This window comes from Salvelinus alpinus, chromosome 2 (assembly GCF_045679555.1).
Source record: "Salvelinus alpinus chromosome 2, SLU_Salpinus.1, whole genome shotgun sequence".
Lineage (NCBI taxonomy): Eukaryota > Metazoa > Chordata > Actinopteri > Salmoniformes > Salmonidae > Salvelinus > Salvelinus alpinus.
In genome coordinates this window covers 129,887,183-129,905,003 of record NC_092087.1, presented here as the reverse complement: position 1 = coordinate 129,905,003, position 17,821 = coordinate 129,887,183, and the positions used below count along the sequence as shown (strand labels likewise).

Genomic DNA, 17,821 nt, shown 5'->3' with positions numbered 1-17,821 from the left:
ATTTTGATTGGATTTTTTTCTCTCCATATCCTGCATAAAGATTTAGCCTCTTCCACTTTAAATCTGTCCAAGAGATATATTGTCTAACTGTGTTGCTTCCAATAATATTTATTTGGGGGTGTGTTTAGGTGCAATCTGGTGGGGATGAGCGGGTGTTGGTGATGGGAGCCACCAACAGACCTCAGGAGCTGGACGAGGCTGTTCTTAGGTACTGTAGGCCAGTGTGGCTGGGGCAGGGGATGCCCAGTTTGTTTTAGTAAGCCAGGGTTGTATTCAGTAGGACACAGGGTATTGCAATGGAAAACATGCAAATTGTTCAGGTAGTACCTCCCTATCCGTTTCATAAGTTTTTGTGTGCCTACTGAACACAACCCAGGTTTACTTTTCAGTGAGGTCTCTCTGCCACAAGGTAGCACTGTTAAAGGGCAACTCCGCCACATTTAAGATTTGGTTTGTTGTTATGAGGTATTTAGTGATGTCATAATCACCGTTTTAATGTAATTTTGTGATTTCATGGCTATTGACTGTTTAGTGATGAGCAAAACTGGAAATTGCTTCTCTGTTTTTTTCAAGTAGGATCCCTGAGATGACTAATAAAAATACATTATAGACAGTCATTTTCAGCTATCTATGGGGCTCCCGAGTGGCGCAGCAGTCTAAGGCACTGCAAGAGTGCAAGAGGCGTCACTATAGTCCCTAGTTCGTATCCATGCTGAAACGCATCCGGCCGTGATTGGGAGTCAACGGGCGGCACGCAATTGGCCCAGCGGGTTTGGCCGGGGTAGGCCAAACCCGGGCGTTCTTAACTGACTTGCCTGGTTAAATAAAAAATAAAAAACTAGAACATGATCTTATTGGAACTCCCTGCAATATGTTCCTCTGTCATTGAAAGAGCAGGTGTTCCTAAAGTGTTGTATACTCAGTGTATCCTAACAGCATAATAACTGGTTATAAAGTGGTGGAATTGTCATTTAAGTCTTCCAAGGCATACCCAATGGTAACATGTTCTCAAACTGTTTCTATTCACAGGCGATTTGCAAAACGGGTGTACGTGGCTTTACCAACAGAAGAGGTATGTTAAGAAACCTATTAATTAAATTTACAATTGTAGCCATACAGTAAACAAATCACATTGCCCCATACATTTCCCTGCAAAAATCTATATAATTGTGTGTTGTCTATAGACACGGCTAAAACTGGTCAAGAACCTTTTGGAGAAGCACGGAAATCCTCTCGCACAGAAAGAACTGTCACAGCTAGCCAGGTAAACTGACTTGGAAACCTACCTAATATGTTATGTACTTTTAGATATCCTTTACCATGGTATGAATGAACTTTGTACAATAGGTAGTTGATAGAGCATTAGATATAGCGATAGATCCTGATATCCATCTATCTTTATAATATAACATGTTTTGTTCTCTGTAATCCTTTCAAAATGATGGATAAATAAAGAGATACCAATAGATATATTAATATTTAGAGAAGAATAGAGACATAATGTTATATTTGAAATGTTTGCTATCTCTCTATGCTTTCAGAATGATATACAGTCACGTCTAAAATTATTGGCAACCTAGATAAAGATGAGCAAAACTATATTATTGTATGCTAATACAATTGCTCAGCGAAAGATTTTCTTTAACAAGTAATCTAAAAAATATAGTTTTCAATACTCCGGCACCCTCCCCTTGCGAGGATAATGGTACTTTATTTAAAAATATATTTTTTAATTTAACTAGGCAAGTCAGTTAAGAACAAATTCTTATTTACAATGACAGCCTACCCCGGCCAAACCTAGACGACGCTGGTCCAATTGTGCGCCGCCCTATGGGACTGAGCCTTTTTCTCAAATGTTTTATGAGATTGAAGAACACCAGAGGCGACCCTTCATTCAGGGCAGGGGGGGCTGTTTTTAGCCCCACATTTTTAGCAATTGTTTTGAAAATATATATTATAAATATATTTTTTGGGGGGGGCTTGCCTGTTTTGCATGTTATTTTGCCATTAATACGTGTCACATATCAGTTTGCAAACAATGTAAAAAATATAAGTCATTCAGTTAATAAAGCTGCATACACATGGTTTCTTTTTTTGTTTTCTTGAGTAAGGCAGCTCCAACATGCAGGTATTTCAGCCTAGCTCAGTGCTTTCTATGGTGGTGGGGCGAGCCAGCAGAAAGTAGGAGCATTGTGCCGTGATTGGCTCAGTGTTCTGTCACTCATGGGGACAGTACGCCATCGCCATGTTTGTCCTTAGTAAGGGTAGACATCCAAAATTTCAGCCCTTTGGGTCCTGCCGTAGAATTATTACAAGTGCCCTTCCAAGAAGGCTCAAGGTCACTGGCCACAGATAAAATTACGTAAAATCACGTTATATGTACAGTAGCTTTGATTGGACTGATCATGTCAACATCTTAATTTCAAAGTCTTAGCTAGCAGTCATCATCATGAATCAAGTCGACAATCTACTGGCAAATCCTTTTCATATGAAGATAAATAATGAAGAGAAATTATAGATAAAACGTATCGGTGCTCATCGGCCATAAAGATTACACAACAAGTTGGAAATCACAAATTCAACAATGAGTCGTTTGGAAGGAATCAGTGACTAACTGCAAGCATTGCAAAGCAACCACTAACGTTAGCCTGCTATTCAATGGAGTGGCTGTGTGTTTTTTTGTTTGAGTTCCCATCATAAATCCAGAGAATGCCAGACTTTGATGACAAAGTTTGATGACAAAATTTGCCCACAAAGGACCGCTGCGCCACCTTCACAAGGTGAGTCCAAAAATGTCTTGTATGCTGCTGCATAAATGAAAGCTTATTTAATGTGTCAAATAGTGCTATATGACGTATCTTTTTTGACACACTAAGACCCAAACGGCGTTCAATGTGCCTCACCCTAATAATTTGGTATATTTTCACCTTTTAATTTTGCCTACTGTTCTAACTTGGTGGTGCACATGAAGCCTTTAACCTGTTTTAGAGAAATGTAATCATTGAATATTGTAAGAGCTTTCATTCTGCTTATATGCCCCCTTTGTTTATCCTACGGTTCTGACTTGTTGTACAGGGAGTACACTGTAAGAACGGCCAATGTTCTGAATTCTGTCGCTGTACATTTCAAAAGTGCTGAACAAATAGTTATACTGACTACGTCCTTCGTCGCTCGCTCATTAATGTCTTAATCGAAATTACGGATTGCCGCTTATCCGCTTGTCGCCCACTTATGCCATAGTTTGTGCATTTCAATTGTCAGTAGAAACCACATTTGTTTAAGCAAGTCAGCCATATCAGCTATGTTTATTTTTTTAAAGGCAGTAAATGAGGCTGAATGAACTGTTTCGCTGCCAGACACGGCTCCGCTGAGAGCCAGGTGTAGCAGTGGTAAGGTGTTGGGAGTCTGCTGTTGAGGCCCTAACAGTTTGTGGGTATCGTTTGTCAGCGTTATAGTGCAATAAATGTATTGTGTAGTGGCTTTGCTGGTATGCGTCCCACATTTTTTTGTTTTGTTGCCCCACCAAGATGTACATGCTAAAATCCCCACTGGAGAACACATACAGAATCTTTCCAGATCCTTGGTATCCTTTGGTCTGCCTTCTTCAATTCAAACCACATGTTTTTAATGCGGTTCAAGTCCGGAGACTGAGATGGCCATTGCAAAATAGATTTGTTTGGTCAGTTAACCATTTCATTGTGGATTCTGCTTGGAGTTATTGTCTTGCTGGAATATCCACTTACGTTGAAGTTTCAGCCTCCTGGCATAGGCAACCAGATTTGTGCCTAAAATGTCCTGGTACTTGATACAGTTCATGATGCCGTTGACCTTCACAAGAACCCCAGGACCAGTGGAAGCAAAACAGCCCCATAACATCCAATATCCACTTTTTAAGTAGGCAGCCAATTTGTTTTCAGCACTTATTTCCATGACTGATCAAAACTCGTTTTCTCATGGCTCCATCTTGTCACTCTACAGCAGATATGTGGTGAGCAATATGTGTGGACCATAGAATCGCAATAAAATCACAGTTTTGAATCGCAATACATGTAGAATCGTGACAATCGCAATACATATCGTTGGCACCTAATTATTGTGATGATATCGTATCGTGAGGTCCCTGGCAATTCCCAGCCCTAGTAGGTATGAGGTTATTTTCTTCATATGCATCCTCCCGTCAATGCCAAGCTTTATTTTTGTGTTATCTGACCACAGCAAGCATTCCAATCCAAGTGTCAATGCCGTTTAGCAAACTACAAGAGTTTACATTAGTTGGTTGCTCTCAATAAAGGCTCTTTTCTGGCAACCCTTCCAACGAGCCTATTGGCATGGAGGTGGCATCTAAGTGTAGATTTGGAGACTTGGTGACCCCAAGAAGTGACCAAGTTCTGTAATTTTCCAACTTTAGCCCTTCAATATTCTTTGCCTCCCAAACTATCTTCCTTACTGTGTGTGGGGACAAGATACACTTTTGTCCAATACCAGGCAAGTTTGAAACTTCCTAATTGTTGCCCTAATAGTTGTTCTGTTTTTTAGCTTTTTTTTGTACACATTGCCTGATTTGATGTTCAACAACCATTTGTCGCTTTTTGTTTTGTGAATTTTCACATGGTGACGGATGACAATGGGATTTTACATGCGTGTTACCTCATTGTTATACCCCATTGAAACAAGATGCCATGGAAGGCCACAATACAGTTCCTTAAAATGAGATTCATTAGAAGAGTAGAATGTAAATGCAAATAGAATTTTGTATGATTTTATAAAAATATTTAGGGTTGCCAATCATTTTGACACCTGTCATATATACAGTGGGGAGAACAAGTATTTGATACACTGCTGATTTTGCAGGTTTTCCTACTTACAAAGCATGTAGAGGTCTGTAATTTTTATCATAGGTACACTTCAACTGTGAGAGACGGAATCTAAAACAAAAATCCAGAAAATCACATTGTATGATTTTTAAGTAATTAATTTTCATTTTATTGCATGACATACTGTAAGTATTTGATCACCTACCAACCAGTAAAAATTCCGGCTCTCACAGACCTGTTAGTTTTTCTTTAAGAAGCCCTCCTGTTCTCCACTCATTACCTGTATTAACTGCACCTGTTTGAGCAAATATAGCTCAGTATTTGTATTATTTATTTTAGTCGTTTTTGCTAATCTTTATCTAGGGTGACAATTTTGGACCTGACTGTATAGAGACCTAAGAGATGTAGATATAGATATTTTTTTATTTAACCTTTATTTAACTAAGAACAAATTCTTATTTACCGGGGAATAGTGGGTTAACTGCCTAGTTCAGGGGCAGAACGACAGATTTTTACCTTGTCAGCTCGAGGATTCGATCCCGCAACCTTTCGGTTACTGGCCCAACGCTCTAACCACTAGGCTACCTGCGCCCAAACTTAATTTAATATTGTGGTATAATAGAAATACTTGGTATATGTGTAATCCTTGCAGAATGACAGAAGGCTATTCTGGCAGTGACCTGAACTCGCTGGCCAAAGATGCGTCCCTCGGTCCCATCAGAGGTAAGCGGCACAATTCATTCAAACCTTTGAATCATTACAGCAATTGGTCTCTTTACAAATGTGTCTATTTGTTTCTAATGTAATCTATTTCAATTCTCAGAGTTGCGTCCAGAACAAGTCAGGAACATGGCCGCAAACGAGGTACGTTTACACTATTCACTGTATACGTCACACTAAGGCTGAATAATAAACCAAACACTTCGACCAATCAACCACTTGTATCCCAACTGCCACTTGTCAATATTCCAAAATGCAAAACCCATTTGAAAGCATTGTCTCTTTCTGCGACCTGTTTTGTAGCATGATACGCTATGAAACAAAACGGCATTTCTTTACTGGAGCACAAATGTTACCAAAGCAACTCACCAGTTGACTTAGCCTGCCTGCTCATAGTGCCTGCTAGCTAGTTCTAACGGCTAGCTTCACTGACAAACACAAGGATGGAACTTAACACGCTAGTGATTTTGGGCACTGATGAACAGCGTGTAGCTTGTCCTTCAATTACAGCATGCTGATAAAGTTGTAGATGTGTTCTCATAAATCAGTCTGTAGAACCGCATGTTTCTCTAAACAGTGTCGGGTCAGCTGAGCACAGCAGACTCTCTACTGCACTAACTTGTTTTCATGCACTTTTTAAAACGTAAAAAATACTACTCCTTCAAGCACAAAACACCTTAGCTAGATGTAAAATTGCAAGACCAAAACTTAAAAACAAAGGATTATCTTAGATTCATTCTGACAATTTTGAGGGCAAAGTAGTAGTGGCCATGTTGTTGCTAGGTAACGGTTTAAAATTCATGGGTAAAAGTTGCTGCCAAGGACGCTGAGTCGGCACAGTATGCCCACTCAGTAAAGAGGCTGCCAAAGGTTCAGTGGAGCCCTCGTAGACTCGACAACTAGCAATTGAGATTGACACGTGAACGCGTATATTGAGTGATGGTGTTCGGTTTGAGATTCAATGGCTATTTTTTTTTTTTTATTGAACCTTTATTTAAAAAGGCAAGTCAGTTAAGAACAAATTCTTATTTACAATGACTGCCTAGGAACAGTGGGTTAACTGCCTTGTTCAGGGGCAGAACAACAGATTTTTACCTTGTCAGCTCGGGGATTGGATCTAGCAACCTTCCGGTTACTAGTCCAGCGCTCTAGTTGTTGACTACCCTTCGGCAGCCTGTCTACAGAGTGGTCATCCTGTGCCAACTTGGCGCCCTTGGCAGCAAGTTCTACCTATGAATCTTGGCGTGTTATTTATTCGGGCATATTTGGGGTGGGCGATATTTGGGAAAACCTATTCCACGATATGCTACTCCAAATATCTGATATTAGCTCACCAATAATTCCATACTGTGCTATTTTTGTGCTTATTTATTATAGTCACATTCTCATAAAAAAAATGCCATACGAGTTTTTTATAAACTTTTATTGAAAAGTGATGCAAAAAAAAGTGAATCCCTTGTAAAAACACAAAACAACCTTAATGTAACATCTAGAGACATCACCTTAACCTTTTCATATAATCATTTTTTAATTAGTCATAGGGACCAGGGTTTGAGTTAATAATTTCTGGGGTTGAGTGTGCTGACTCTTTGTTCAGGTCCCTGGCAAACCAGACGCGACCAGAGCAGACTGACATGGAACACAAACCGGCTGCGCGCGCGCCATCGTGCATAAATTAATTTTGTCCCCCCACACCAAACGCGATCACGACACGCAGGCAAACTCAACTAATTACATTTAATTTGGGGACAGATCCAAAAAGCATTAAACATTTATGGCAATTTAGCTAGCTAGCTTGCACTTGCTAGCTAATTTGTCCTATTTAGCAAGCCTGCTGTTGCTAGCTAATTTGTTCTGGGATATAAACATTGACTTGTTATTTTACCTGAAATACAGAAGGTCCTCTACTCCGACAATTAATCCACACATAAAACGGTGAACCAAATCGTTTCTAGTCATCTCTCCTCCTTCCAGGCTTTTTCTTCTCTGGACTTTATATTGCGATTGGCAACTTTCATAAATTAGGTGCATTACCCCCACTGACCTCGTCCGTCTTTCATAACCAATGAGATGGCACGTGGGTACCTGCTTCTGTCAACCAATGAGGAGATGGGAGAGGCAGGACTTGCAGCGCAATCTACGTCACAAATAGAACTGACTTCTATTTTAGACCTTGGCAACGCAGACGCTCGTTGGCGCACGTGAGCAGTGTGGGTGCAATAATTTAATAATATATATTTCTGTATTTATTTTGCAACGCTCGCGCACGCAACGTGAGCGGTGTAGTCAGGGTATGAGCATTGGATAGATTTCCCTCAAGTCATTAGATGCAGGGGATGGGAATTGCCCCTTCGCAAAGCCCGCCACAGAATATTTGTGAAACCAATCATAGCGCTCCGTTGGATAGCAACCGTCACTAACCAGAATCCAATCCGACCAGGTCACATTTGAAATGCAAGGAAGCCGATGACTGCAGTTGCAAAACCAAAGTTTTCACCAACAAATAAATTGTTTAAATAAATTGTTTAAATGGCTAAATAATTTATCAGTGCGCTTACGATTGTGATTCCTGGAATGCAGGAATTTATATTTAGATATTTGGAGTAGTTGGACTAGTTTTCGAATCTAAAATTATACGTTTGTTCCGTTGTTTTCTAGCTGGTTAGCTAGCTGCACTTGCCACCATTGAAAACACTGCTAACGCTAGTTAGCTAGCCAGTTAATTATAAATTGTTTCCTCCAAATGTATGTTAGCTAGCTATATTATGAATATAACTCATCTACTGTCAACATCAGGATACATTTTGAACTGGAGACAGCGTCCAAGATGGCCGACCGTTGTTTTCAACGTAATCTACTCACGTTCGCATATGCCGTTTCGTTGTCGCTGCCATCTGTTTTATAGAGCCGATAACACCTGCGCATTAGCACTCAGTGGTGGAAAAAGTACCCAGTAAAATGCTACTTGATTGAAACTTTTAAAGTATTTGGTTTTAAATAAACAGTACTTAAGTGTCAAATGTAAATGTAATTGCTAAAATATAATAATAAATAATTTCAAATTCCTTATATTAAGCAAACCAGACAGCACCAAAGTAAAGAAACGGAGAGCCAGGGGCACACTCAAACACTCAGACATAATTTACAAACAAAGCATGTGTGTTTAGTGAGTCCGCCAGATCAGAGGCAGTAGAGATGACCAAGGATGTTGTCTTGATAAGTGCATGAATTTGACCATTTTCCTGTCCTTCTGAGCATTAAAAATGTAATGAGTACTTTTGGGTGTCAGGGAAAATGTATGGAGTAAAAAGTATATTTCTTTTCTTTAGGAATGTAGTGACGTAAAAGTTATAAATTGTCGAGCCCAAAGCATGAGTGGAAGTAGGGATAATGCGCATTCTATTACTCAACGAATACATTACTCAACGAATACAATATTTCACTTTATCTGAACACCGGATTAATAACATTAATTGGTGCATGATGCAGAAATAATGCAGTGTGACTTGAGTTTCGCCATCAGCTGGAAGACAGTGTCCTCTTTCCTCAGTAAGGGGGAGGCAGCCTCACCGCTGCTTGAACTCTTTGGCCTGAATGCCAAGCGTCCCGTCTAGAGGAAACCTGGCACCATCCCTACGGTGAAATATGGTGATGGCAGCATCATGCTGTGAGTTATGTTTTTCAGCAGCAGGGACTGGCAGACTAGTCAGGATCAAGGAAAATATGAACAGAGGAAAGTACAGAGAGATCCTTAATGAATAGCTGCTCCAGAGCGCTCAGAACCTCAGACTGGGGTGAAGTTTCACCTTCTATCAGGACAACGCTCCTAAGCACACAGCCAATAGCTGTGCAGCAAAGCTCCCCATCCAATCTGACAGAGCTTGAGAGGATTTGCAGAGAAGAATAGGATAAACTCCCCAACTATAAGTGTGGCAAGCTTGTAGCTTCATACCCAAGAAGACTCAAGGGTGTAATCGCTGCCAAAGGTGCTTCAACAAAGAACTGAGTAAAGGGTCTGACTACTTATGTAAATGTAATATTTCCGTTTTTTATTTTGAATAAATTAGCAGAAATGTCTAAAAACCTGTTTTTGCTTCGTCAATATTGTGTGTGTAGATTGAGGAAGGACAATAACACATTTTAGAATACGGCTGTAACGTAACAAAATGTAGAAAAAGTCAGGGGGTCTGAATACTTTCCAAAGGCACTGTATATGATCACACCGGTAATAGATCATTTGTTGTATTACTTGTGAGCATTATAATTAGGTTATTTTACTGCACTGATGGCCTGCATCTGATGGTCAGTCTGAGGAGAGGTAGAGAGCAGCGGTGAGGCTGGCTCACCTAACTCACCGTCCCTCCGCTTTCCCACTGCATTATTTCTGCCTCATGCAGCAATTCATGTTGTTACTCCTATGAAATATTCCTCAATATTAAAAAGACACAAGCCGCTAATAATAACACAAAGTTATCGAAACACTTTGCTATACTCATTCATTGCAGCTGCAGTGCTGGTTGTAGCATGAGTGGCAGTAGGCATAATGCAGATTTTATGGCTTATAAAAGTGTTGAACAAAATGCTGAATAACAACTTACACATTAACTTAAAAACAGCAGCTCTATACTGTATCCATTGAGTCAATTCTTGTCATGGTTTTAAAAGTTTTGAAATATCACTGTCAACTTTGCCGAGGCTTCTTTTTTTACAGCTTATGGCTCCAGGAAACTGTGCCGATAGGGTGGTTCAAAACCATGAAATGGTTCAAAATGGGAACACTTTGCCTTCCCGGTGCTAAGGCTGCTGAATCAAGTCCACCGACCGCCAACGGCGCTAAACTGAAAAAGTATTAATAGGAACGCAATGTTTTTATCGTTGTTTTTTTTTTACAGAAATATTTGGTGATCGACTACGAATGCCTTGGAGATATTACTTGTTTTCTTGCTTGGCAGATTTGTAAAAAACCCCACAGCGGCTGTGTTTTGTGTGTGTTTTTTAATAAGCAGAATGCCACTTTTCCTGGTCTAGTAGAGATGTTCTCATTCCACCTAAATTATTATCCATTTAGCCACAAACTCTACTGTTCCTATAGCCACATTTCACCTAATTGTTTTTGCAAAGGACTTAATTTTCCTCAAACACACACATATCTAGGGCCCTATAAAATCTGTGATGCGGAGAATGGGGCCGTTATCACGGAATCCATACATTTTAAAACGGAATTCAACCATATTCAAAACTGTATTGAACTTGGTAGGAATTCAACTAAATCTATTGAAAATGTATTAATTTGTCCAAGAACAAAATGCATCAGTGATTTGTATTTTTCCTCAACTTTAAAAGGCAACACGGGAATGCCCCGGTCTGTGTGTGCGCGTTTGTCTACTTTGTGTAGCCGTTAGCAATGATGCTAATGATGACATCAACTGGTTGATGGAAATTTACATAAGTATTCAGACCCTTTGCTCAGTACCTTGTTGAAGCACCTTTGACAACGATTTCAGCCTTGAGTCTTCTTGGGTATGACGCTACAAGCTTGGCATACCTGTATTTTGTTTCTCCCGTTCTTCTCTGCAGATCCTCTCAAGCTCTGTCAGGTTGGATGGGGAGCGTTGCTGCACAGCTATTTTCAGGTCTCTCCAGAGATGTTCGATTGGGTTCAAGTTCAGGCTCTGGCTGGGCCACTCAATTCTGACTAGTCTCCCAGTCCCTGCTGCTGAAAAACATGCTGCCACCACCATGCTTCACCGTAGCGATGGTGCCAGGTTTCCTCCAGACGTGATGCTTGGCATTCAGGCCAACGAGTTCAATCTTGGTTTCATCAGACCAGAGAATCTTGTTTCTCACTGTCTAAGAGTCCTTTAGGTGTCTTTTGGCAAACTCCAAGCTGGCTGTCATGTGCCTTTTACTGAGGAGTGGCTTCCGTCTGGCCACTCTACCATAAAGGCCTGATTGGTGGAGTGCAGAGATGCTTGTCCTTCTGGAAGGTTCTCCCATCTCCACAGAGGAACTCTGGAGCTCTGTCAGAGTGACCATTGGTTTCGTGAGCGGTGGGGGCCCATGTCGGCGGCTCTGTGTTGTTTAATCTTTGAAAATGAATTGAATTGGAATTCTATATTTTTACGTTTCCCAGTTAATGAAGTTAATGCACGTAGTATACGACATGGACTGTAGGATTTGTTTTAATCATTCAACCTATATTATTATAATTCCAGTATAATCATTCCAGGAATTGAATTCAAATTGGAATTTGTGGAATTGTTGAGGATAATATTGCATAGGGAATTGGATTCTTGGAATTTACCTAACATTGGAATTCAGACGACTGGAATTATAATTGAATTTACTGGGAGAGAGAATTTAATTAGAATTGAATTTATGTAATTTATCCCAACCCTGGTATTTACACCCAAAAATGAATAAAAAAAATGATCTCCTGATGTGGTTTAAGCATTGTTGTGGACTTTTAGTACATCCAATTTTGTTGTTTTTCTTCAAATAAAAGTAGGATTATGAGAGCGAAAACCTGAAGGAAGAAACAGGAAAATCCGAAACCTGTAAAAACTAAACAGAGAAAATGGAATTTGAGAAAGAAATTAACAGAATTTAAGCAAAAAATCCTCAAGTCTCTGTCACCTGTAAAAGGTCAAATGATTATTCCAGGATTCTCTGATTCTTTCCATAGCCACACGGAGTAGGGGTGCTGAGGGTGTTGCAGCACCCCCTGAAAAATCTGAAGGGAAACAAATATGTATTTTTTAAACGACTTAAAAAATATATATTTGTCACAAAAGTAGTGCACTGGGCCTTTACTTGTCCTGTATTGGTGGACCAATATAGCTGTCTGTAGCACAGACATCTTCCCCCTAAAATCTTCCAGCGGCTATGACTCTTTCTGAGCCTCAGCACAGTGAGTCTGACATAGTTCCTCTGACATAATGGATCCTAGTCCCGTCCTTCTTCAGACTCATTCCTTCGCCCTTCAAGTTGGCCCCTTCCTCCTTCAACTTGCTGCGGCGGTGGTGTGGCCCCTGCAGGACCTCTTGGTTCCATTGCAACAGGCATGCTCAATTATTTGCAGCATTCACAATGTGCATCATTCACAAAGTTAAATATATACTTTTAATGAAAAACCTTGCCTGTTTATATATCTTCCCAACTAAGTGTCTTCCGTCGTCTGTGTTGTCCATCTTGTCTTACTTTTTTTTTATCCCTGCACCCTCCCCCACAGGAGGCCTTTTGCCTCTTGCCAGGCCATCGTTGTAAATAAGAATTTGTTCCTAATTGACGGCCTGGTAAAATAAAGGTTACATTTTTTAATAACCCTTAATGGTTGCAAAACTTTTTTCTACAGAAAATGAAAACGAGCGCTTCTCATTGGACAGGTTCAGGTGTTCCCTCACAGTTTCATTCAGTTTTCTTACTTTTGCTGTGAATGAATGAACCACTCTGCTGTTGTTGCACTCTTCGTCACTGGAGTGTTCTGTGCCTTTGTGCAGGTGAGGAATATCAGGTTCCCTGATTTCGTGGAGTCACTGAAGAAGATCAAGAGGAGTGTCGGACCACAAACGCTGGACCTGTATGTGCGCTGGAACAAGGACTATGGGGACACCACTGGTGTATGAGACGAGAGGGGACACATACAGTCTCTGTCCTAACCCTGAACCTCCATTGAGGCAGTGGATTGAAAAGTGTTTTGAACAGAGTTGTTTTTGTTATTGTTTTACTTTAACGCAAAGGTCATAGGACTGTTCGAATAAACTATTTATTGTGTGTTATGATACGGCTGTTGTCTTCCAGACTATTATAGTCACAGTGATTTTATAAATAAATACGTATAAATATCCTTCAATTTGAAATTATTAATAAAACGGTACATTGAGACAAGGCACATGTACAGTGCATTCAGACCCCTTAGCTTTTCCCACATTTTATGTTGCAGACTTATTTTATTTTTTTAATTCCCTTTACAATCTAAACACAATACCCCATGATGACAAAGTAAACACATGTTTTTAGAAATGTTTGCAAATTTATAAAAAAAATAAAGTAAAAATAACATTTACATAAGTATTCAGACCCTTTACTCAGTACTTTTTTGAAGCTCTTTTGGCAGCGATTACAGCCTTGTGTCTTTGTTATGACGCTACAAGCTTGGCCCACCTGTATTTGGGTTAGTTTCTCCAATTCTTCTCTGCAGATTCTCACAAGCTCTCTCAGGTTGGATGGGGAGCGTTGCTGCACAGCTATTTTCAGGTCTCTCCAGAGATGTTCGATCGGGTTCAAGTCCAGACTCTGGCTGGGCCACTCAAGGACATTCAGAGACATGTCCTGAAGCCACTCTTGCGTTGTCTTGGCTGTGTGTTTTGAGTCGTTGTCCTGTTGGAAGGCGAACCTTCGCCCCAGTCTGATGCCAGGTTTCCTCTAGACGTGATGCTTGGCATTCATGCCAAACAGTTCAATCTTGGTTTCATCAGACCAGAGAATCTTGTTTCTCATGGTCTGAGAGTCCTTTAGGTGCCTTTTGGCAAACTCCAAGCGGGCAGTCATGTGCCTTTTACTGAGGTGTGGCTTCAGTCTGGCCACTACCATAAAGGCCTGATTGGTGGAGTGCTGCAGAGATGGTTTTCCTTCTGGAAGGTTCTCCAGTCTCCACAGAGGAACACTGGAGCTTTGTCAGAGTGACCATCGGGTTCTTGGTCACCTCCCTGACCAAGGCCCTTCTCCCCTGATTTGCTCAGTTTGACCAACCAGCCAGCTCTAGGAAGAGTCTTGGTGGTTCCAAACTTCCTCCATTTAAGAATGATGGAGGCCACTGTGTTCTTGGGGTCCTTCAATGCTGCAGACATTTATTTGGTACCCTTCCCCAGATCTGTGCCTCGACACAATCCTGTCTTGGCGCTCTACAAACAATTCCTTTGACCTCATGGCTTGGTTTTTGCTCTGACATGCAATGTTAACTGTGGGATCTTATATACAGTAGACAGGTGTGTGCCTTCCCAAATCATAATTTCCAATCAATTGAATTTACCACAGGTGGACTTCAATCAAGTTGTAGAAACATCTCAAGGGTGATCAATGGAAACAGGACGCACCTGAGCTCAATGCCGAATCTCATAGCAAATGGTTTGAATACTTATGTAAATAAGGTATTTCTGTTTTTATTTTATTTTTTAAATCTGTTTTCGCTTTGTCATGGTATTGTGTGTGTAGATTGACGAAAAAAAAATATTTGATCAATTTTAGAATGAGGCTATAATTGAACACAATGTGGGAAAAATCAAGGGGTCTGAATACTTTTGAATGCACTGTACATAAGTATCCCATTGTACATAACGTTTGTGTGTAACATCCCTCCAACAAGAGAGACCTTAGTCGTGTGCATGGTAGCATGGATTTGTGCCTTCGTTTTTTGGTTTTCAAAACAAAATGGTGCTTCTTCCCTTTTCTCTGGCCATTCACCTTAGTGACAGCAGCCCTTACAAAGAAAGATTGTTTTGAAACTGCAGTAAAAGTGCAGTAACTGCAGTCGACTGGTATTTTGGACGAAGTAATTGCTGAATAACTGCAGTGTACTGCAAAATTACTGTAGTAAAAAAAACGGTGTTATTTTGGATGCAGTATTTGCAGCATACTGCAGTTCTACTGCACTCTAACAACAATTTTTGTTTTCTTACGGGAGGGTTTTTAAAATGGACACTGCGTTTTGACTGAGATGCATTGGAATACTGTGCCAATATGCTTGACATCAAGACTCCAATTCAATCAATGACAGATGGGGATACCACACTGTGGCTTCTCTCAGAATGTTAACACTGTTATAGGTGTGGTTTGGCATCAATATAGAACAATGTCTGTGAAAACAGCTCATTGTGGTGTTGATTTTAAACTTGATTCACACTTCCAATATAGCATAAACATTCCGAATTAATCCCCGATGCAGTTTAACTTAATCTGCAACTGATTTAAAAGGGGTCTTGTGTTTCCTTTGGGTAAACCAGCTTAAACTGTTTTGAGTAGCATCCCACTGGACCACACTGCTTGAATCAACATTGTTTCCACGTCATTTATATGAAATGACATTGAACTAGCGTGTAATAGACATTGAATTGACGTCTGTGCCCAGTGGGATACGTTTACGATGTCAAACGTAAATCAGGGCTTTTGTAATGCATTTGTGTAACACACACACACACACACACACACACTTTACAAAGTATGTGTTTCTGTGTATAGAAGGATTTGCTGTGAATGATTCTAGCTTCTCAGTAAAATGAAATAAAAATAAAGTAACTTTTTGTGTCATATGTTGCAAACAGTTGGTAGGTTAACTCTTTTTGCATGGTTGTTCAGCTTGATAGTTATGAGGCAGCACACCACTGCATTATTTGTTGCTTGTTTACACTAATATTTGATTGTTACATTTGGATATCATGGTTTGAAGTGAATCGCAAACTCAACTCTGGACCTCGAAGCCAGTTCCACTGCTTTCTTTTCATTGTCCCCCTCTAATTAGGGACTGATTTAGACCTGGAGGGTCTAAATTGAAGGGTAAGAGTTGAATACCCCTGCCCTACACATTGAACGTAATGCTGTTGTCCCACTCCAAACCAAGAGGGGGCAGCAAAAGTTAGTGTATACAATAGACTATTGGAGACACCGAGATTGTGAATGCTTATTTATTCAAGGTAACATTTTGCAGACATCCGCCCTGTACATGCTCAGGTTGTACACCTGATGTAGCTTACAACAAATTTGACATGATTGTGTAAAAAAAAAGGGTATGCAGACAAAATCATATTTTTTTCTATTTTTGTTATAACTAACCTTGTCAAATGTGTTGTACAACCTGAGTGTTAACAGGGCCATTGTGACTTATAGAGTGATTTGGGTTTCCATACTCTCAAAGTCTTAAATAAAATAAATAAGGACGTCATACTATACATGTCACATACAGGACCTCATATTCAGAAATGCTTCATTCACAGCAATGCGTTACATGTCTGCCACGCTGATCCTCAACACTGGGGCCCCTCAGGGGTGTGTACTCCCTGTTCACCCACGACTGCGTGGCCAAACACGACTCCAACACCATCATTGAGTTTGCTGACGACACAACAGTGGTAGGCCTGATCATCGACAACGATGAGACAGCCTCAATGTGAGCAAGATAAAGGAGTTGATCGTGGACTACAGGAAAAGGCGGGCCGAACAGGCCCCGATTAACATCGACGAGGCTGTAGTGGAGCGGGTCGAGGATTTCAATTTCGTTGGTGTCCACATCACCAACAAACTATCATGGTCCAAACACACCAAGAGGGGAGACTGAAAAGATTTGGCATGGGTCCCCAGATCCTCAAAAATGTCTACAGCTGCACCATTGAGAGCATCCTGACCGGTTGCATCACTGCCTGGTATGGTAACTGACCGTAAGGCGCTACAGAGGGTAGTGCATACGGCCCAGTACATCCCTGGGGCCAAGCTTCCTGCCATCCAGGATCTATATAATAGGCGGTGTCAGAGGAAAGCCCATAAAATTGTCAGTGACTCCAGTCACCCATGTCATACTGTTTTCTCTGCTACTGGACGGTAAGCAGTCACGTCTCGGACCAAAAGGCTCCTTAACAGCTTCTACCCCCAAGCCATAAGACTGCTGAACAATTCATAAAATGGCCTCTGGATTATTTACATTGACCCCCCCACCCCATTTGTTTTGTACACTGCTGCTATTCGCTGTTTATAATCTATGCATAGTCACATAGACACCCCTACCTACATGTACAAATGACCTCAACTAACCTGTCTCCCCGCACACTGACTCCGTACCGGTAACCCCTGTATATAGCCTCGTTATTGTGTTAATTTATGATCATTTTTTTACTTCAGTTTATTCTGTAAATATTTTCTTAACTCTTCTGGAACTGCACTGTTGGATACGGGCTTGTAAGTTAGCATTTCACAGTAAAGTCTACACTTTGGCGCACACATATTTGGCGCAGGTGACAGTTTTTTTATGTGTGTGTTTTGTTGTTTGCCCTGTCTTTTCACTATATTCACCATTAACACTACCCCCCCCCCCCCCCCCCCATTTTTCTGTTTTTTAAGGTGAACTGCAAATTCCTCTATCGTGGTTAATCCTTATTGTGGCTAGCTTCACACAGGTGTTATCTAGACAGCAAAAACAGCCTGGAACAAATGTGAGAAATATTGTGCGTGTTGCATTAACTGTTTCAAGGCAGGGTCCTTAAAGACAGGGCATCCCTGTCAAAATAAGGATGGGACTATTT

The 17,821-nt window shown here is 40.6% G+C and overlaps 1 protein-coding gene across 3 annotated transcripts in view; it reads left to right on the top strand.

Moving 5' to 3' along the window:
- The window catches only part of LOC139568787 (spastin-like), a 31,356-nt gene extending 15,506 nt beyond the window's left edge, over positions 1-15,850 (top strand). For 2 of the 3 annotated variants that reach the window (XM_071390868.1, XM_071390867.1), the window contains 6 exons: positions 129-208; positions 1,030-1,072; positions 1,185-1,264; positions 5,467-5,537; positions 5,638-5,678; positions 13,034-15,850. In XM_071390868.1, the coding sequence (XP_071246969.1) occupies positions 129-208; positions 1,030-1,072; positions 1,185-1,264; positions 5,467-5,537; positions 5,638-5,678; positions 13,034-13,159 (441 nt within the window). In that variant the 3' untranslated portion in view covers positions 13,160-15,850. The remainder of the gene's footprint in view (positions 1-128; positions 209-1,029; positions 1,073-1,184; positions 1,265-5,466; positions 5,538-5,637; positions 5,679-13,033) is intronic. The other variant, XM_071390869.1, reaches the window with a different exon arrangement.
- Positions 15,851-17,821: the final 1,971 nt, after the last annotated feature.